Consider the following 22,247-nt stretch of genomic DNA (forward strand, 5'->3'; position numbering starts at 1 on the left):
CCCCATTTATTTCACAAATGTGTAAACTACTCTGAAAGTAAGAGTGAGGACACCCTGAACTTTTCTTGTTGGATGTCCCTTGGGAGTTGTTAATGTCTCCAGAAGATGTGGATAGGCAAAGTAATCCTCATGGAGCTGCTGGAAAGGATGTGCTTTAAAACCAGCTTTCCAAAGCTTCATGCCTAGTAGCTGCTGCTGAAGCCTGTGGGCACCTCACCTCTCAAAGCTAAATAACTCTTTTTTATAAATGACCAGTTCTCTAGGTATCAGCAAAGGTGAAAGAAGCAGAAGCAGGGAATCCTAGAGTTTGAAGCTCTAGAGATTATCAGGGTCAGCACAGTGCCTCAAGAGAATGTGTTCTAATATAAACGTTAATCTTCCCACAGACCTGTGTGTTTTTGGAAATGAGATTATAGGGAGCAGAGAAAACCACTTGGGAATGTTGTTCAAGGATTATACTCTGCTAATCTCCTTTTTTATGCCTTCTGTTCTAAATGCAAATAGTATGTAAAGGAGCGCCTCAGAATAAAGCCGGCCTTGGCATGCAGTGAGGGATTGAAGTAGGAATGATTTAACAAAGGATACATTTTAATGTATGAGTTGTGTGTTTTTGTTTCAGTCTGGTGGGAAATTAGAATGACGTTTCTCATTACTTTGGCTGTGCCAAAAATCCATCTTCTTGGTTCTAAGTAGGACCAGGAAGGATGTGGATGACTATCAGAAAACAAAACAAAAATACAACATTTGCTATTGATAATGGGTCAGTAACATCATATTTGTATATTAAAGATGGTCTGCATTGTGTTTTGTTGATCTGGTATATCTACTGCCAGCTAAGTAGATATAATTTAAGCTTAGTGTTCAATTGAATCTTGTTTTTTATTTCAACATACTAATTCCCTTACTTGAGTGACTTTTGCAGAAAGAGAAAAATGTTCTTAAGATTTTTAGGTAAAAATTTTTCATTTCAGTATTGACTTTCTATTGCTCCTTATTTTTTTGTATTCCTTCCTCTGGCTCTTTTTCATTGCTTTAATTTTTTTATATAATGTTTTACTTCATCTAGAATTCTCTCTAAAAATGAGCAAAAGTTGGAAGAAAAAGTAAAACTGAATTTTTTTCAGTAAATGCTAAATCTGTGTTGTATGATGTTCTTTAATCAACTAATTCAAGGAAATATACTGTTTTAAAATGTAACTCATTCTTGAAGGTAATTCAAGGTATGAGGGACATAAAAGTAGTTGGTGAACTGCTAATAGCAGAGATTATTTTGTTCAATTTGAACAAGAATTTGTTATATATCTGTACTTGTATTTTGTAATTTTGTATGTGATAACACATTTCTTTAAAGGTTACTTTTTGGCTTTAGAATGCCCTCCATTTTCATCTTAGTGATAATACTTTGAATAAAATTTGATATTTCAAAGATAATTTAAGCAGATATAAAGGAATCAGCCAAATTTCAGAAAAATATTTTGTTTTTATACTTAAAATCAGAAAAATACATACAAATTAGTTTTAGTGTTGGAGAGATTGTTAAAGATTTTCTGTCATTTATAATGATTTTTGATGGGGTTTGGATACTTTTTGTTTGATGTTCCAAGTTCTTCATAGAGAGAGGTGATTTGTTACTAGCAATAATGGGAGAACAACTGAGTATAAACATAGTTATTCTTTTTACCCTTTTCTTTATGATTTCTTTTTTGTAGTAAAGTAGACTAGGGAAAGGTTTATAGGGGAGCTGTTGTTTAAGGGGTATAGAATTTCAGATTTGCAAGATGAAAATGTTCCGAATAATCTGTTTCACAACTGTGAATATACTTACTACTGAACTATATAAACTTAAAGATGGTTAAGATGGTAAATTTTATTCTACATTATTTACCACAATAATGAAAAAAGAATAACGAAGGGAGTAGACATTGAAGTTTGAAGAAAAAGTGTGAATTTTTGTAGGTTCTACTTTGAATAATATTCAGAGGTTATTTTACTTTGCCTGATTTTAATTTTTAAAGTTACTACAAGCTTGGTAAACCCCAGACTGTTAAAAGAATTACATTTGTTAAAGGAATTATAAAACACAGGGGCTTTTGGAAATTTTCACTCTATTGATTAATTTTGATGACATCTTAATAGTGTTCTTCAGAAATGAGAGTTTTCTGAGCCCCGGCAGAGAAAAATCTCTAGTGGTTCTCCAAAAAGACATGGGAGAGAAAAGCCTGCTTATGGTAGTGAATGTATTAGGTAGACACACTATCAGATAAACATGATGCAAGCAGAAATAGTTCAGGAAAAAAATTTACCTTTAAATAGGTATGTTCTATATAGCAGTAAACTTCTATTTTGGCAGATAATAAATACCTTTATGTATTTGGTATCAGATATGTTAATACACTGTGATAGGTATTGCTAGTGTAAGGTGGTCTCCTTGAGTCCTTAGAACTTTCTAGTTTTCCCTTTTTTAAGGGCTTATTTACTGCTTTCTACTTGGTGTAAGGAAAAAGAGTCAATGTATACATACATATACACAGTTTGAATTAAATGTAGTTTGTTTACTTAAAAGTAGTGGTGCAAAGTATTTTTTGTACTCTATTTTAACACTAAAGACACAAAATTATTTTTTTAAAAAGATTTATTTTAGAGAGAGAGAAAGAGAGCATGAGTAGGGGGGCAGAGGGAGAGAGAGAGAGAGAACCCCAAGCAGATTCCCTGCTGAGCATGGAGCCTGACATGGGGCCCGATCCCACCACACTGAAATCACAACTGGAGCCAAAACCAAGAGTCAGCTGGCCAACTGACTGAGCCCCCCAGGTTCCCTCAACATTATTTTCCTAATGTTTATATATAGTTTTAAGTTAATACTTAATTGCCTGAATTCTTTGATTTTCATAGATTAAGATGAAGGAGATGAAGTGTGAAGTGCAAGTACAGTGCTTGGAATGTGCAATAATTGTTTGCTTTTATCATTCTACTAACTTGCCTCAAATGATTAGAATGGTAGCAGTTAGGCCAGTGGTTGCAATTAGGCTTTAAGAGGAAGTGGCTTATGTTGTTTTAAAAGAATGTTGTATTAGGAATTCATTTGAAAGTAATATAACTCTATTTACTATGCTTAAACAGACCTTCAGAGGGTGTAGAAAAGGAAAGCTACTGGGCACCTGGGTAACTCAGTCAGTTAAGTGCCAAGCAGAGAGCCCCAACCCAGGACCCTGAGACCATGACCTGAGCAGAAGGCAGAGGCTTAACCCACTGAGCCACCCAGGCCCCTGTACCTCTCATCTTTACTGGGGGAAAAGAAAGGTTGCAGTACATGCTTAATTAATTAGTCATCCTAAATGCCATGGGGCATCCTGCTCTGCAGGGAACCTGCTTCTCCCTCTACCTCCCTCCCTCTGTTATGAATAAATTAAAAAATAAAATCTTTAAAAATTCGTAGTAGTTTTATATGCAACATTCTGATATAATGCCATGAACTTATTTTAAATGGCATATTTTATGCTCCTAAATTTTTGTACTTTGGATTTATTTATTTTTTTAAAAAGATTTTATTTATTTATTTGACAGACAGAGATCACAAGTAGACAGAGAGGCAGGCAGAGAGAGTGAGGAAAGCAGGCTTCCTGCTGAGCAGAGAGGCCGATGCGGGGCTCGATCCCAGGACACTGGGATCATGACCTGAGCTGAAGGCAGAGGCTTTAACCCACTGAGCCACCCAGGCGCCCCTGGATTTTTTTTAAAGGGATTTTTAAATATTGCAGGAATTTCTTTATGCCATTTTGCGTCTGAAAATCTAAAATATAATCTATTACTAGATTTTACATTTCATATTAAGACCAGGTTTCATTATAATGCTTTTTTAGGTGCTTAATTCTTAGACTTGCCTGTGTATGAATTCTGACCTTTGCACTGAAACTGAAAAAACTTAAGGATGCAATTTAGTCTAGCCATGTTTTGTCACTGATTCAGATTTTGACTTGTTTTTTTAATGTAAATCATGGGTTCTTTCTTCTTCACCTGAATTTTGGGAAGACTTTGAAAAGTATTTTTTTTTTTTTTAAAGATTTTATTTATTTATTTGACAGACAGAGATCACAAGTAGGCAGAGAGGCAGGCATAGAGAGAGGGGGAAGCAGGCTCCCTGCTGAGCAGAGAGCCCGATGCAGGGCTCGATCCCGGGACCCTGGGATCATGACCTGAGCCAAAGGCAGAGGCTTTAACCCACTGAGCCACCCAGGCGCCCCTGAAAAGTATTTTATTATTACTTTTTTTAATTAAAAAAAATTATTTATTTGACAGAGAGAGAGAGAGATCACAAGTAGGCAGAGAGTCCGGCAGAGAGAGAGAGGGGGAAACAGGCTTCCTGCTGAGCAGAGAGCAGATGCAGGACTTGATCCCAGGACCCTCAGATCATGACCTGAGCCGAAGGCAGAGACTTAACCCGCTGAGCCACCTAGGCACTGGAAAAGTATTTTAACCTTCCAGATCAGAGGATTAATACTTGTAAATTGTTTAAGTTCCAAATTCTTGACTAAATTACTTAAATGCAACAATAATAAGAATAACAAAAGTGGGTATTGAATACTCAGTCTGTGCCAGGCCTTTGACTCTGTCCTCACAATAACTTTGTAGAAAGATACTGCTTTCATTCCTCCTAGCAGTGGTGGAAAATAAGGTGTAGAGAGACTGAATGAATAACTTGTCTTAGGTCACACAGCTAGTAAGAGGCAAGGCCAAAATTAGAACCCAGGCTATCTGGCTTTAGATTTAATCAAGCTCTCTACTCTTTATTGTAGAGTAATACAATATGTAATACAACCCTATGTAATACATAGGGTATTCAGTGTTGAACTGAACCATATAGAGGGCATTGCCTTGGAAATTCCATAACAATTGAATTTAATAATAAAAATAGGTTATATATTGTTATTGTATATGTACACATATATGTTATGTATATATATGTGTGTATATAGACACATAAGCAGTACTATGCAGTACATGTTGTATATGTACTGTATATTGTTACTCCTTCATTCTTCAGTGGCAGATTAAGATAGTTCTATATTTAGATCCCAATTCTGTTTCTGATCTGGGATATGTGAAGAGCATTAGAAAATTTAAATTTTATCCATTTTGATGTATTAGTAATTGTTTCCACATAATTTCTGGCATCGGTAACTATTCTATGTGTTGAACCATCACTCTGGGGCCAAGAGTATGAGAGCACCCAGAGCTTTAGACTTACGTTTTATGAGATGATGAAGAAATCAGTCCCACTGCCTTTGGTAAAATCAATTTATTGGATGTTTTCCTGGTAAGAAGCCAGTTACTTGTTATATCCACCAGATATGGGGCCAGAGTTCTTATTATTTTTTATGTGTGGTAAGAAAATACATACAATCTGCAGTCCTGACCAGTTTAAGTGTATAGTTTAGTGGTGTTAGTAATACAGTGTTGTGAAACAGATCTCCAGAACATTTTCATCTTGCAAATCTAAAGCTCTATATCCATTAAACAAAAACTTTCTTAATACCACTGCCTTCAGCCCTGGTAACTACCATTCTACCTTCTGTTTCTGTGAACCTAACTACTTTTAGATACTTGATATGAGTGGATGCATCAGTATTTGTCTTTTTGTGACTAGCTTATTTCAGTTAGCATAAGGTCCTCAAGGTTTATCTGTGTCAAACTCTGTGGTGGGATTTTTTTTCCTTTGTGAGGCTGAATAATATTCCTTTGTATGTATATACCACATTTTATTTACTATTACTATTTTTAAAGAAATTTATTTTTATTTATTTATTTATTTATTTATTTATTTATTTTAAGATTTATTTATTTGACAGAGAGAGCTCACAAGTAGGCAGAGAGAGAGAGGGGGGGAAAGCAGGCTCCCTGCTGAGCAGAGAGCCTGATGCGGGACTCGATCCCAGGACCCTAGGATCATGACCTGAGCCGAAGGCAGAGGCTTAACCCACTGAGCCACCCAGGCACCCCTCTTTATTTTTTAACTAATTTATATACCCAATGTGAACCTCAAATCCATGATTCCAAGATCAAGAGTCCTACAGTCTTCCACATGAGCCAGCCAGATGCCTCTACTATTACAGTTCTTAAGGGTTTTGGGTATTTTTGTTTTTTTAATTTTTGGTTTTGCCAGTTCAGTACTTTGTAGGACTTACACAAAGTTATTGATAGAACAAATAAAATAATTCAAGTGAATTAAAGTTTGCTTCATAGACATTCTTATAAAGAGTTTTTTGCTTGGAAATAAAGATTAATATGAAGTTTGGGTAATAAGTGGTTTTAGGCATTCATTTTGTGGTATCTGGCTTTTGACATATACATTTCTTATCAATTATTAGAAATGATCTACATTATTGTTAAGAATAGTTTTATTATTTACTATTTGTTCTTACAAGATGTCTGCTGGGTATATGTTCTTTTGGGCTCCGATCTCACTGAAACTTCATTATGTACACTTATTACTTGCATCTGACTAGTGATTATGACCAATTTTAGTTTCAGTCTTACTGAAGGCAACTATAGGATTGATATTTAAAAGTCTTGGAGTTAAAAGAATTTTAACTGCTACAAAGATAATATTCATTTTCATAATGCTTTTAAAATATGATAAATGAAACACATATTGGTTAGAATATAAAATGATACTCCTAATGCTACAAATAGAAAACTAAAGATACTCTACAGATTAGGCAGGAAAAACAAATCAGCTAGAGTATTGTTTTTCAAAGGTTAAAGAATCCCTAATTTTAATTTGTCCTCAAAAGATCATCACTGCTTATTGGAAATATAATGAAAATAGACTGTATAATTAAGCATGATTTAATTTTGATATTTGCTTTGCTTTCAAGGGAGAATTTTTTAAAAGATTTTATTTATTTGAGCAAGAAGGAGAGAGAGCAAGCCTGAGTGAGGGGAGGGACAAAGGGAGAGGGAGAAACAGACTCCCCTATGAGCAAGGAGCCCAATGTGAGCCTTGATCCCAGTATCCCGGGATCATTACCTGAGCTGAAGGCAGACACTTAACCAACTGAGCCACCCAGACGCCCCACAAGGAGAGAATCTTTTTAAAAAGACTTAATATTCAGCCATTTATATTTACAGTACCAGAAACAGTGATCTACTTCCCCCCTTCTCATTTTATTTGGATTATAGATTTCAGATGACATTTGTTTATGCTCTACACATAGAAAAAGCATGTGAGGCAACAGCATTCCCATGTAATTCTCTTTAGAATTTTAACATGGTAGATATACAAATATGAGTCTTATGTGGTTAACTCTGTTATCAATAAATATTTTCAACCGAAATTCTCAAGGTAAATTAGGTAAAAAAAAAAAAATTTAACTTATTTATTTGAGAGAGAGCAAGAAAGTGTGAACAGGGGGAGGGTCAGAGGGAGAAAGGGAGGGAGAAGCAGACTCCCTGCTGAACCAGGTGCCTGACATGGTTTTTGATCCCAGGACCCTGGGATCATGACGTGACCTGAAGGCAGATGCTTAACCCACTGAACCACCCAGGTGCCCATAAAATTAAGTAAAATTTAACTGTATTGAATTTTGCAATCTGTTAGCCACACTTAAAAAAAAAAAAAACTGCAATGGGAAAGACAGACACTAAAATGAGACCCACTCTACATTTTTCATTTTGTGTTCTCTTTATTTAGTGCAATTAAGCACAACTTTAAAAAAATAAAATGAAATATTTTACACCTATATTCAAGTGTTCACTCTCATTATTTTCCTGTTTTCAACCTTAAAAATATTTGAAACATTCTGTAAACACTTTTTTTTCCTTACAGAAGAAACAGACTATTAAGAATCTTGTCTTAATACACAGAAATCAAGACAATTTTCCAACTTCATGCTTGTAATAGTGGATTTCAATTGTAGTCTTTTAAAATTAAAATAGACAAGGTATAGATTTTATTTCTCAGGAGCAGAATTGATAGTGAAATCTGCTATATTGTGAATTCACATTTTTTCATCCTTTATTAACTGTCTTGAATGCAGGCCCAGTAGCTCTGTGACATTTGCAGCTGTATTGTGACATCATAAACCCCATCATAAGGGAACCTGGCTACAGACTGGAGGTAGTCTACTAGGTGCTAATCAAGTGCCATGTTACAACATTGTGAGGTTTTCCCAGTTACAAGTGTCATTATAAGGATTTTTTTTTAATTGCAAAGCCAAGTAAGGCTGTCAATTGCATCATCTTAACTTCAGATTAACTACTGCCTATAGTGGGGTTGTTGGTGGATGTGGTGGCATCAGCATAATCTATGTTTCAGGCATCCTGTAGAAGAGGATTATTCAGGGGATCTGGAAGAAAAGGTAAATCATGTCTACTGTGAGTTCATTCTACGCACTTTTAGACCTCATAAAAAGAGGTATACAATTATGGAATATAAAATACACCCATTTTATTTATTTATGTTTTTAAGCAGCTGCCTACATGATTGTTAGAAAGGGACAAATATACTCCTAGATCTTCCTCTGGCCTTCTCCTTCTCTTCATTTAGGCTTTTTATGCAAATGTTCCCTCCTCTGAGAAGCTTTCCACAACAGGTATATTTTGATTAGCCTCCTTCCACACTACCCCCGCCTTGTAACTCTCTGATTCCTTACCTTGCTTCATTTTTCTTTTAAGAATTTAACACCAATAAAAATGTTGTATTTGTCTTCATCTGTTTTCAGTATCTTTCTGATGAAGGAGAGCAGAGACTTTTCTTGTTCATTGCTATGTCCCTACTGTCTAGACTGGCCCACACAACAGGCTCCTGATAAATATTTGTTGAGAGAATAAAAGAATGAGTTAATTCATAAGTATGACCTGCTTTTGTGATATTTTTTGTATATTAAGTTTTAGAATGAATATTTGATGTTTATGAGAAATTTTTTTAAAGATTTTATTTATTTACTTGAGAGACACAGATAGCAAAAGAAATAGTGAGAAAGAGAGTATGAGTGGTTAGGAGGGAGCCTGATGCAGGGCTTGATCCCAGAACTCTGGGATCACGACCCAAGCTGAAAGCAGACGGCTAACTGACTGAGCCATACAGGTGCCCCAGAAATATTTCTTTATTTCTGGCTGCAGTATGCATATATTAGTTCAGATGAACTAAAGTTTGTGTCCCTATACTAGTGTCTCTCAGGAAAAACTATTCTCTTTTTCCAGAGCTTCTTTAGACTTCTGTTTGCACATTAGGAATAAAGTAATTATAGTACTCTTAATAGATTGCTCTTAGTATTTTTCAGATCTTTGTTTTCTAGCTCTAAAGCGTCAGTTGCAAAATTCTCCTTGCTTATTACCACTTCCACCTAGTTACCCTACCATTGCTTTCAATGTAGCCTACCTAAAACTGAATGTGCCACCTTACACAAAACACAAAGATGCTTCTTTCTTTACCTACTTTTGGCTTTGGAGCTTGCGTGCATGTCCTTGAATCACTGCCACTGTTCCTTCTATGTCACCTGTGTAAAATACCCTACTTCAAGGATGCTGTAGATTCCACTGTGGCTCATGTGCTCAGTATAATCATATAATAATACTGAAATGCTAAAGGTAGGGAGCCACGTGAATTTTTTTTTTTTTTTTTTAATGTGTAGCAGTGAAGTTTAGCCGGTTTACCAATACAGTGATAGGCTTAGTAGTGGTCACCAGTTTTGGCAAAACCAGTGAGTTTAGAGTGTCTGAATATAGAATGTCTCTATATCTAAGGATTTGTATTTTCTTGTTTTTTTTTAAGGATACATCTGAATTCTCTAGAGTTTGTCATATGTGCAGCTTCTCAGCCTGTATTTCCGCAGTTTAACAAAAAAGTTGTCCCATGAGCTTTTGCACTGCCCAGAGTTTGGACATAGAGAAGTTTCGCTGTAGTTACAGAATTCCTATAACTTATCTCCAGAATTCTAGGAGTACAGTTTTGTATTAGTGGCTACAGCTCCTTTTCCACAGCAGGTATTATTAACACCAAGCCATTTTGATAAGAGTATTTATTTAATAATTTAAAATCTTGAAAATTACACTTGAAAGGTAATTAAAATAACTTGAAGCATGATTTATCTTTATCAAAACCTCACAGATCTTTCTTGAGTTGTTCAGTTCTTCAGAATATCTGATGTCTTTAAAGCTGGGGTATTTCCCCACAGAAAATGATTGTGGGCACTATCCAGCATTTTAATCCACAGGTCAATCTATAATACCAGTAGGACTCTTGGGTGTATTTCATATTATATTTCACTCAGTCTCTGACTCACGAACTCTCTCTCAGGCCTTGGGTTATGGTGGTGTGGGTTGTGCTTCTGTGCTGTAGTTGAAATCACAGCCTGCTTCAGTGCTCAGTTCTTTACACTGTGAGCGGGGGTCTAAGGGCTGCGTTGGGATACAGCAGCTGTTTCCAAAATGTGGTGTGCGGAACCCTAGGGGAGACTTTCAGGAGGTTTGAGAGGACTAGACTATTTTCATAATAATGCTAAGATTTATTTTCCTTTTTCTCTGTAATGATATTTATACAGATGGTGTAAAAACAGAAGGGGGGGGATTAAAGCTGTTGGTGCCTTAGCATGAATCAAGTCAGTGACATCAAACTATACCAGTAATCATTGTATTCTTCACCGTCATTCACTTGCCGTTAAAAAAAAAACACAAACCAACACATCAGTTTAATTTAAACAATTTTTTAAAGGATTTTACGGATTTATTTGAGACAAAATACCACGATGAAGCTGTAAATAGTACCAATTGTATCAAACCTTGATCCTTGAGTACATGTTGTTTTAATATTCTGTGTTATGAAATTGGTATGTTTACTGAAAGCATTTCTGCTGTGCAGTAAAGACTGATGGTGTTCTTGAAGAAAAACACTTGTGTAATTGTTTGAGTGGTGAAATGAACTAGCTGAGTTTTTTCCCCTAGGACATCAGTTTTCTCTAAAGAATAGCCAATAGCCAAAGCATGGCTATTCAAACTTGAGTGTTTGGAAAACGTTTTCTTTCTTTCTTTCTTTCTTTTTTTTTTTTTTTTAAGATTTTATTTATTTATTTGACAGAAAGAGAGATCACAAGTAGGCAGGGAGGCAGACAGAGAGAGAGGGGGAAGCAGGCTCCCTGCTGAACAGAGGGCCCGATGTGGGGCTTGATCCCAGAACCCTGAGACCATGACCTGAGCCGAAAGCAGAGGCTTAACCACTGAGCCCCCCAGGTGCCCCTGGAAAACATTTTCTTAAAAGCAAATGAAGTAAGCTTTTTCACTTCAAGGAAAACAGTTAACAGTGTTTATTGTCTATGATAAAATTCAGGCTTTTTTAGGGAGAAGTTCTGAATTTTGGAAATCCTGTATCTACATTGTGAGCTTGGTAGCTTTTCGGTATTTATAGTATTCTGATGAGATTGATGTTGGTTTTAATGAATGAGGTTTTCTGATAAAGTATCATGAAATATGTCAGCATTTGGGAGATCTACTTAATCTAGTGAGCCAATATTTTCCAAATAACTACTGCGTGATATTACAGAATCATGCATGGGACCCATTCAAAGTGCAGGATTGGTCAGTGGATTTTAATAGAACTGTTATGGTCTCAGATTCCCCATTGCAACTGATTTTTATGAAATAACCACCTGTTCGGTTTTGGTGTAGTAACAGGAAATTCGGTGAGGTCCAAATCTTCTTCACTTATCAAGTAAAATTTTGCAACAGATTCAGTGCCCAAGTAGGTATGAAAATTTAGCTGATTTCAAATAAACTGAACATTGAAAGGATTTGTAAAAAAGTAAAACATTGATACTCTGGTCACTGATTTTTCTGTTTTGGAAAATGTCATTATTTTTAATAAAGTGCAATTTGTGTTAACATGTGGTAGAATTATTTTTAAGGTATAAAAATTTTTCAGTTTTAATTTCTAATATGGTAAATATTGATACATATACATAAAACCAGTGATATGCTGGAGCTGGCTTGTGAGAGCTGATTGCCTGCATCTTTTTCCAACTTTGTGTTCAGTGTCATCTGTTGGTAACCTGAAATCTGTCATAGTTGGGGTTTCACATTACAGAAATCAGCAAACATTTGAAATCAAGGTTCTCTCTTCCCCAACACTGAGTGTTAAACATTTACAGCATCTGACTGGATATAAATCAAGCAAGAGCTCTTTAAGTCATTAATAATTTTTAAGAGAGTAGAGGTGTCCTGAGAGACTAAAAAGTTCGAGAATTATCTGTGTGGCTGAAGGCGTACCTTTTGGTAATTGGTCCACAAAGAGGTGGATGCCTTTTTATTGTTTATACAGATGTATCTTTTGTACTGCTTTGTCATTTCTAGAACAAATCCTTCTTTTTTTTTTAAAAAAAACTTCTGGTTGTTAAATGTATTTGTTCTACAATGGCATAATCTTTTTCTTTCCCCTAAAATCTGAGGTAGACAATAATGCTCTAGGGGCAGGTGGGCTGCACTTGCCCATTGGGCTATATGTTGGGTGTGTCTGCCCTTTTCTGTCTATTACTCAGGCCTAGCTCAAGCTGTGGCTTCTACGCAAAGCCTGTCTGTATTGTTCAGACCCATTCTGTTCTGTACTCCCCTGACTTTCATGGCCCGTACAGTGGAGCAATTTGTTCTATATGCTTGGTGTGCTATTGTTTCTTAGGTGTTAGTTTTACCAATTTTATTTCTACCCTAGTGCACCTAGTACAATGCTCATCACATAGGTTCTCTTGCATGGAAGAAAGATTTTTACTTTTGGATTACCAAAGAAGTTTGCTTTCTAAGGAAATGAGCTTATAAATAAATCTTACAATTATTTATTATAAGCCCAGTTTTTAATAATTGTTTTTAAGTGTAAGTAGATTGGAAATCATTGGTGTTTCTTAAAGTGAGGCCCTATACAGAGGGTTCCTTCAAAGTTTGTTTTAGATCTTGTGGTTCTACTACCATTCATGGAAGAAACTGGTAGCTTATTTCACTTATTTCATTTCCAAAGTCTTTAACTCTTTTAAGTAAGTCATAATGTATAGTGAGTGAAACAGTAAAATGAGGCAAAGTTTATAAGATTACACTGGCCTGCCTATAGGATTGAGTTGTTGACTAATTAGAAAACTTGGCAGGTTTTGAATCCAGGGGGGGTGGAAGTACTGTGTTTTGCTGATAGAGATCTCTGTTGAAACTACTCAGGGGTACTGGGAGATGGTTGTACTTTCTTTGTGCAAGCTAAGTGATGGTTTTGGCCCTTTCTGTACATGCTGGAGGTAGCAGGGAGGAAAACTGTAAGAGGGACATCCCAGATCTAAGGCATGCACTTTCTCTGGATCACTCACACTAAGAGCATGAGAAATCCTGGAATTCCTCTGGCCTGTGCCTTTTTTGTGATTATGGGGGCATAAAAGTATGAGTTTCATTAGTATAGAGACAAGGCATTAGCTTGTCTCTGGAGTAGTACCAGAATATCCTATTTTGAGCATTTCATTTATTAAAAAATAATTCACCATATTTAAGTTCTGTCTCCCAATTTCTCTTAGGAAGTTGAAGAGGGTAATTTATACTTTGGCCTAAATAAGGATTCACTGTTAATAGTCGTGAGGTCGTAGTGAGGTAGTTTAACTGCTTTAGAACTTTGGGCTTGGAACATTCTTAGCCATCGAAGCATGGGAACCGAAAGTGAGGAGCATGGGTTCTTTAATATCTATCACATCAGAGAATGACTGTTCCAGGACAGTAACCACCTCCTAATGGTAAGTACCCCGTGAGCTTGTCATTTCTTAGAAGCAGGTGAAAGGAAGGAAGAAATGGCCAGTCATAATAGTGAATGGTATTTCTTTAAAAAACAAAACAAAACAGAAAATGGCCAGTCTTAATCCTGAATGATGATCATTTTTGCAGGTTTCTGTAGCTGGATCAGGCACCGGAAGAGGCTCCCCAGCTGTAACTCTAGTACAGTTACCTTCGGGCCAAACTGTACATGTCCAGGGAGTAATTCAGACACCACAGCCATCGGTTATTCAGTCACCACAAATACAAACTGTTCAGGTTAGCTGCCTTCCTGGATGATTTGTCTTTGACTTTCTTCTGTTTTTTTGTTTTGTTTTGTTTTTTCCTTTTATTAATTCATGTATCATCTTTTTCTTTGTGTACCTTTTATGCTCAAGTCTTTTTATTAGAAATTTGGGGGAATTTCCATTTCCTATGCAAAGTGCATTGTGTCCTGCTAAATACATGGATTTGACTTAAGAGTTGCAGTTTTGTTGTTTGCTCTTAATTTACAGGATGAGTAATTGCCAAATGAGTAATTCTTTGCGTCGTGGCTCTGTGCTCAGACTCAGATTTATTTAGCAAAGCTCTCCAGTGGTGCTTAAAAATGTTTTGAGGATTCTTTGAAGATGCCTGATAAAAATAGTAATATAAAGATTACTGTTTTCATAAGTACTCACATTAGTAAGTAGGTGGAAGTTTATTTTTAATTCAATATCTATAACTTGTAAGAATGATAGGATATTATTGTTACCTTGGTATTATGCTTCTAATCATCATCCCCTCTCAGATAAACCTTGGTTTTTTATAGACATGATTATTATGGTTGTGATCCAGAGATCTGCTTTTAAGTTTGTCATCACAGTTGATTACAAATCCTTAACATTTCTTGAAGCTAAAACATTTTTTGCATATTGATGCATATTGATCTATTGAGATGTAAATTAAGTATGAATTTTTTAGTTTTTATTTTAATTCCAGTTAGTTAACACATGGTGTGATATTAGTTTCAGGTGTACAATGTAGTGATTCAGCACTTCCAACACCACACCCGGAGCTCATCACAGCAAGTGTGCTCCTTACTCTCCATCACCTATGTCACCCATCCCCCTACATCCCTCCCTTCTGGTGACCGTCATTTATTCCCTATAATTAAGAGTCTGTTTCTTGGGTTGTCTCTCTCTCTCTCCCTTTTTTCCCCTTTGCTTGTTTTGTTTCATAAATTCCATATGAGTGAAATCATGTGGCTTTTGTCTTTCTCTGACTGACTTATTTAGCTTTTCATTATTAGACTCCCGAGTGCTCTCCCATGTTGTAGCAAATAGCAGTGTTTCATACTTTTTATGGTTGAGTAATATTCCGTTGTATGTATAGACCTCATCTTTATCCATTCATCACTTGTTGGACAGTTGGGCCGCTTCCACAATTTGGCTATTATAAATAATGCTGCTATAAACATAGAGGTGCATGTATCCCTTTGAATTAGTGTTTTTATATTCTTTGGGTAAATATCCAGTAGCGTGATTGCTGGATTATAGGGTAATTCTGTTTTCCAATTTTTGAGGAATCTTTACACTGTTTTCAGAGTGACCATACCAGTTTGCATTCCCACCAACAGTGTACCAGGGTTCCTTTTTCTCCACATCCTTGTCCACATTTGTTGTTTCTTCTGTTGTTGATTTTAGCCATTCTGATGGGTGTAAGTATGTATGCATTTTTTAAAGCATAATTTTCTTGGTTATTGAGTTTACTTCTGTTTTCTTTTTAGGTCAGTTATTATCCTTTAGATGTTGAAATTATTTGAACATAGCTGATGACAAAAAGATTGATGAGGAAAACATAGGTGTACATATATAATCAGTCTTGTCCCTTGCATATTTGAGTACGGTTTATTGCAGAATAAGGTTTCAACATGATATTTGAAGTAATAAATACTCATGCATTAAAAGCTTAGTTAGCTCTGCTGCACAAGTGTCTTTTCAAAAGAGTAAGAATCATTCTTAGCATTGTCTCTTTTTATCAAAATGACCCTTGGTTCCAAGAGTCTGACTCTTTCTGACCCTAATTATAGAACAAGAAAATCCTTCCACTCTCCTTTTTGAATTAGGACTTTTATTGGGATGCAGATATTTCTGCTCTAGATATTTCTGGCTGCTATTGGAAGAAAGTATTATCTTATATTCAGTAGGCTTTTTTGGGTTTTTTTAAGTAGGTGATTTAATTATCTTTGGTAGAGGTAAGTGCCAGTGGATATTGTCTTAGAATTCCTGCTTGTTGAACAATGGTTGTCTCTTAATCTATCTACATGAACTTTAGCTATCACTTTTCTAAAGTGGGTAAAATAGTATCCTACCTCACATTCGGGCTTTGTTACGAGTATATGAGAGATGTGTGAAAGCCTAGTGTAAAGTGATACTGTTTGGTGGTGACATATGATTGTTGATTGCCATAACATTTTTTCTAAATTCTGTTCACTGGTGCCTATGCTTATGTGTAGGGTGCCCGTGACCAGAGATGCATGGTCATATGTGTAAGTGAACATTATGTACACCAGTGTGCTTCAAGAAGTATATATTCCTGGGGCGCCTGGGTGGCTCAGTGGGTTAAAGCCTCTGCCTTCAGCTCAGGTCATGATCTCAGGGTCCTGGGATCAAGCCCCATATCGGGCTCCTTGCTCAGCGGGGAGCCTGCTTCCCCCTCTCTCTCTCTCTGCCTGCCTCTCTTCCTCCTTGGGATCTCTCTCTCTGTCAAAAAAATAAATAAAATCTTAAAAAAAAAAAAAAAAAGAAGTATATATTCCTGCTTGCATTGTTGACATTTAAACAAGTTCTTTTGATTTTGCCCAAATCGGATTCTCCTGTAATTGTAATATGAAGAAAAGTGAGTTTTATAAACTCAAAACTATCCTAGGCCCTGAATGATAATGGCAAGGTATATTGAGAGCCATCACGTTATTGTAGGGATTCATTATTTTAGTTTGCAGACTTCCCTTAAAATCCTGTGATTATTATGTGACTTGAAAAATGAAATCATGCTTAAAATTCTGATCTTTCCTTTAAGGAGAAATTCCTTATTTTGACCTTCAAGATTTACCACCATCAAGCCCCAACTGACTTCTTGTCCTATACATCCTAACTTTAATTGGGCTTGTTTACTTGTTTGCTTCTTTGAATCTAATGTCTAGTTTGAAAACCCAGCTCAAGTCAGCTGTGGTATTATAAAGAGGGCAGTGAAGTCCAGACGCTTTATTTTGCCTGTCACTAGCTCACTCAATCCCCACTGGGTTTCTAAGTGTAGGTTTAGGGTGGAGATCTTAAGTCTTAGGTATCTTATATGTAGTGCTTTCCTGTGAAACTTCACTGGCCATGCCAGCCACCTTCATTTGCATTTCTGTAGTATTTATTATCTGAGCCATTCCTGTCCACACATACCTGCTCTACAACTGAAATACGTGTGTGTCTTTGCTCCCTTTCCTAAGCCAGGTGTGCGCTGCAGTAGTGCAGGTTCAGTGTGTTCTGTTGCTGGACACTTTCCCAGCACCTGGCATCTAGACCCTTAAGCACCGTTTTTTGAATGAAGAAGATCATATATTTTATGATGCATTTCAGAAACTCTTGTATTATAGGTAGCAACAATTGCAGAGACAGATGAGTCTGCAGAATCAGAAGGTGTAATTGATTCTCATAAACGTAGAGAAATCCTTTCACGAAGACCCTCTTATAGGTAAGTTATTTAAGTTTCCTACTCTAAAGATACCTTTTCCAAAAAGGGAGAATAATTATGTATCAAATAATTACCTATCAAACCAAGTCCATAATAGTTTCTCTGTTTTAAATTTCATTCATGTAACTTGATTATTTCTGTTGTCAAATTATGTTTTAGAAAAATACTGAATGAACTTTCCTCTGATGTGCCTGGTGTTCCCAAGATTGAAGAAGAAAAGTCAGAGGAAGAAGGAACGCCACCTAACATCGCTACCATGGCAGTACCGACTAGCATATATCAGACTAGCACGGGGCAATACAGTATGTATGCTGCAATTCGCTATGTTACAGTGCTAGCTTTAAGTCTTCTCTAGTTACATTGAAGCAACTTGAGTTTGGCATTCAATTGTTCCATTTAAAAATGCATCGTAATATCTAAACTGTGTGTATCATAGAATGAAAAGTACATGTTAAAGAAGTGAGAGATTTGTACTGAGACCTGTCATATACTTTTGAAAAGTTAAAGTATTTTTACTGAATATAGAAGAAAAATTTGGAGTAAAAATAAAGGGAGGGTTTGCCTATTTATATGTTTATATTCATGTCTGATAAAAATTTAAAACTTACTGTTTTTTGTTATCTTTATAAGATGCATGCAAACATAAGATATAAATGTCTGTATTTCATTCTTGTTGGCTTTTGTTACCAACAATTACATATTATGCTTACTAATCTAAAAGAGGTACATAATGTTTCCTAAATTGTTTTAAATGTAATTATGTTTTCACTAGTCTTTGTTAATTTGTGCTGCAGCTTTTTCTAGAAGAGAATGGAAAAATGATTTATTTTTTTAAAAGTACAGCAATTGGACAGATCATTTTATTTGAAATTTTAAACATCAAAAGCTGTAAATAAACAGATACGTTCACATTTAGTCTTGTGCATTTTAATGGGCTGTTAATCCTGTGCTTTTTGCTCTAATTAAAGCACTGATTTTTTTTTTCTCAAATCAAGTACATTTGATATACATAAAAATGCTTTAGTTAAAAAAACAAGAGCTAGGAAGAAAAACAAAAAGGAGAAAGAAAAGCTAGGAAAAGGACAGAAAAAAGATTTTAAAATAAAAGCTACTTAGGTAATGGAATATATGTGGTATTAAATACTGTGTTGGTTTAAATATGGTGGTAAGATTTTTAGATATGTTTTCTGTTTTCCCTTTATAAAAACAGTAATACCTAGAAAACTCTCAAGTCTTTAAGTTGTGGCTGTTAAAGCAAATGATACTCTTTAATATATGGGAAGACCTTATGTAGTCATTAGTTTTTTAGAGTTTTTTATTTTGGTGGTGGTAGATTTGCAGTATTAAACAAATTCTCATTTGGCAATTCTGGTTCTTCAGGTAGCTCCTACCATGACACCTAGCAGAACTGGGGTATAATTTGTCCACAACCTCTATGGGGTGCTGAATGAACAGGTCCAAAGTCAATGTTAGGAAAAGGAAACTCGCCACTGCCTGTGTCAAGAGTTAGACCTTGAGGTTTCACTGTAATTTTTTTTTTTTTTATTACTTCTCTGATTTATATACCTTTCTGTCTGGCCCAGTGAGAATAGATGGTGGGAGTTTTAGAAGTGTAAATCAGAGTTTGCCAGCTGGCATGGTTCTGTAGGGCAACACGAAGGTACACTAGTGTGAGTGCCTCATGCTCTCAGTCCCTGGAGTGGCTGGGCAGGGCTTGGAGCTGCTGGAAACTCCTCATTGTTCAGGTCTGATCTAGAGCAGTGGGCTGTACACATACTATCATTTTCTATTTGTGGTGTGATAGGGAAAAGGTTGGAAATTACGGATGAAATAATGCTAAGACATCTTAAAGTTTGGGGGTGATCTAAGTTGCTTTCATCTTAAACATTTCTTTGACATATCCCGACGCTGCTTAGGAATTTATAGAAGTGGTGATCTCTTTATAAGTGATATGGAAAGGGATGCTGTAGGTTATTTTGCCTAGGTTATTAGTTGAAAATTTGAAATTGTGAAAGCATTGGGTTGCAAGAACATTGAAGCTAGGGATGGTCTGGGGAAGGCTCCGAGTCCTACCATTCATCAACTGGATCAGATAGAGAAGCTTTATTTTCCCATCTCGGGGTCTTTCAAGTGGGAATAATACTAAAATTTGCCAAACTCTGGGGTTAGCATGAGGACAAAAGGAAATGAGGGAAAAGTGGTAAAAAACAGACATGCTACTTTTGACACAAAACAGAAATGTAAGCCAGTGAATTTTCCCTCCAGGTAGCAACAAAGCCTGTATTTCCTGTGCTCTGAGTGCACCCACTTGCAGCCGGGGCCTGGCAGGAGACTGACGTCACTGTGGGTGCAGGGTGGTGGGAGTAGAGTCAGGAGTTATGGCTGAGAACAGCAAATCTAAAGTTTAGAAGTTAGATGTTTATCTGTTTGCCCCATTAGAGGTCACAGACTGTCTCTTATTGAGGTTTCTTAATTTAGACCCATACAATATGGTCCTGGCAGGTATTAAAAGGTGTGATTATTTTGTATGTGCTCTCTGCAGGTAGAAATTGCCATTTTTATTGCTTCATGAAAAGTGATAACTGCCTTTGCAGTTAAAATGCATCTCTTAGACGTTTCGTGACACTTGCTTATGTTGATATTTCTTTCTTCTGAAAGGTGAATACTAACATTAAAAGTGTTTCAAAGACATTTACTTTCATTGGAGGGTAAATGTATATTTACACATAAACAAGATCCATTTTCATTAATCAGATTTCTTAGTAGGAATCTTAACAGATATTAATGCTTTAATGTTGCTCCCTGGGTATCTAAAAAACAAAATAATTACTGGTGTCCTTTGGTGTTTAGACTAGAGAAGTTTACTTTACTAGAATTTCTGGAGATTATTTTGGGTTTTTTACATGTACCTGTTTTTGAGACCCTCTAATAACCTTTTACTGTAAAATGTGTTTTTTGTAGGTTCAATTCTTTCTTCAACTTTTATTTATGGATGACTTTCCCCCATGCAGGCTTTGCTTTTTTTTTTTTTTTCCAAATATTATTATTTTAGATTACTTATTTTTAATTTACTGTAATGAGCTAGTTGGAGTTAAAAACAAAAAGAACTAAAGGATTTTGTGTGTCAAAGTTGAAGAAATAAAATAAAAATGAGCGTACTCGGGCTTTCTCATATTTTTTAATAGTCGGAAGCTTTTGACAGAAGTTTGCCTTATTTTTTCAAGTTATTTTTTTAATCACAGAAACTAAGAAGTGAAAGTTAGAATAGTCTACTCCCTGGAATTAGTAAAAATACTTTTAAATGGACAGGGATTCATTATTGCAACACCAAGAAAGTCAGCTACACTTGCAAAATCTTTTCTGGAAGTACAGATCTTAGGGATAGGATTGCTGTAGGCCAATTAAGTCGTTCTGGCCAAAGAAAATTTGTTTTGTCTCAAGAGAATATTTCTGAAAGAGAGCAGTTCTAATAATCTCAGAATTAGCAAAGAATGTCACTTGTTGCATAAGACATTTAAGATCTACATTAAATGGGAATGAATTTCATAAACATAGTAAAAGTAACTAAAGGAATTTAAATGTTTGCAGTTTCTTAATTAATTAAATTTTCTCTAAAAACAAAAGTCTTTTTTTTTTGATTCCTCACTCTGCTATACCTGACCTCTTCCCTTACCAGTTAAGGACTATTGCCCAAGATTTTTTTTTTCTAAATGTCCCTTGTCTCTTTGCTTGTCCCTACTTTATTTTACTAGGAACCTTGTTAGAATGAGTCTCTGTTAACCCATCTTTACTGGAATTCTTATACACTAAAGGTAAGTGGGTGACTCCAAAATCCACCATTATAAAAAGAGATCTATGTGAACTTTGTGGGCTACTCAAAGAATTCAGAATTCTCAGGAGACTCCTATGAATAAACACCATAAAAGGAATTTGCATGATAGGTGTAGCATTCTAAAGTAAATGCAGTTGCATTTGTAGTTCTTAGTAATGACTTTTCTTACATTCTTCCAAGGTAACTTTCAAAGCAAACATAGAAGGTATCTGGTTAATATAAATCTGGCTTTTTAATCTTGGTGTTGCTATTCTTGTTACAGCATGAGGCTATTTTAGTCTCCCTTCAGCTCTATGAACCTCTTGGTTTTTAAGGCATAGGTACTCACAGGTTCTGTTCCGTGCTCCCTTTTTAAAATTTAAATCTGAGAACTCACTGGCATAAGGTCTGCTGTTCTTTATAAAGTTAATTAAGTGAATTTTATTTATGAATTTCTTTTGGAATTTGGAATAAAGAGGATTTTAAATTATCATTAAACATTTAATGTTTATGTGTTTGAATTAGCTCATATATTCAGGTTTAGGATTACAAAGATATTAGTATCAAATGAAAAGTCAGATGAAATCTTAATTTAAATAAATTCTACTCCTTCCTCATTTGGTCATGAACTCTTATCTTTCTCTTCTTTCTTTATTGATCATACAAAACTTTAAAATACTGCTTTTTTAATTAAAAGAAGTTTTTTGCCAAAATTCTCAAATTTTCATCCCACACAAAATGTTTTCTTACTTCTATGATATTAATAGCTCTGGGAAAGGAGTGCTCAATGGCAGTGAGTAGAGAAGTAACAGATTTTTTAAATACAGTTTTGTAAACTAGGAATTTTTAAAGAATTTATTGCCTACACTAGTTGATATGAGGTCATCCTGGTTTACTGTGGTGTATGGTAAGTTGGGGATGGAGAAACTGTACTTGGGTTAATACTGATTCG

The 22,247-nt window shown here is 35.6% G+C and overlaps 1 protein-coding gene across 21 annotated transcripts in view; it reads left to right on the top strand.

The window, feature by feature from the left end:
- The window catches only part of CREM (cAMP responsive element modulator), a 68,973-nt gene that overhangs the window by 21,707 nt on the left and 25,019 nt on the right, over window positions 1-22,247 (top strand). For 10 of the 21 annotated variants that reach the window (XM_032837855.1, XM_032837858.1, XM_032837868.1 and 7 more), the window contains 3 exons: window positions 13,894-14,040; window positions 17,387-17,484; window positions 17,644-17,786. In XM_032837855.1, coding sequence (XP_032693746.1) covers window positions 13,894-14,040; window positions 17,387-17,484; window positions 17,644-17,786 — 388 coding nt within the window. Of the gene's footprint in view, window positions 1-8,117; window positions 8,358-13,601; window positions 13,746-13,893; window positions 14,041-17,386; window positions 17,485-17,643; window positions 17,787-22,247 lie in introns of those variants that run through there. The other 11 variants (XM_032837864.1, XM_032837871.1, XM_032837861.1 and 8 more) reach the window with 5 other exon arrangements.

Source organism: Lontra canadensis, unplaced genomic scaffold (assembly GCF_010015895.1).
Source record: "Lontra canadensis isolate GAN:19392208 unplaced genomic scaffold, GSC_riverotter_1.0 scaffold100, whole genome shotgun sequence".
Taxonomy (NCBI): Eukaryota; Metazoa; Chordata; class Mammalia; order Carnivora; family Mustelidae; genus Lontra; species Lontra canadensis.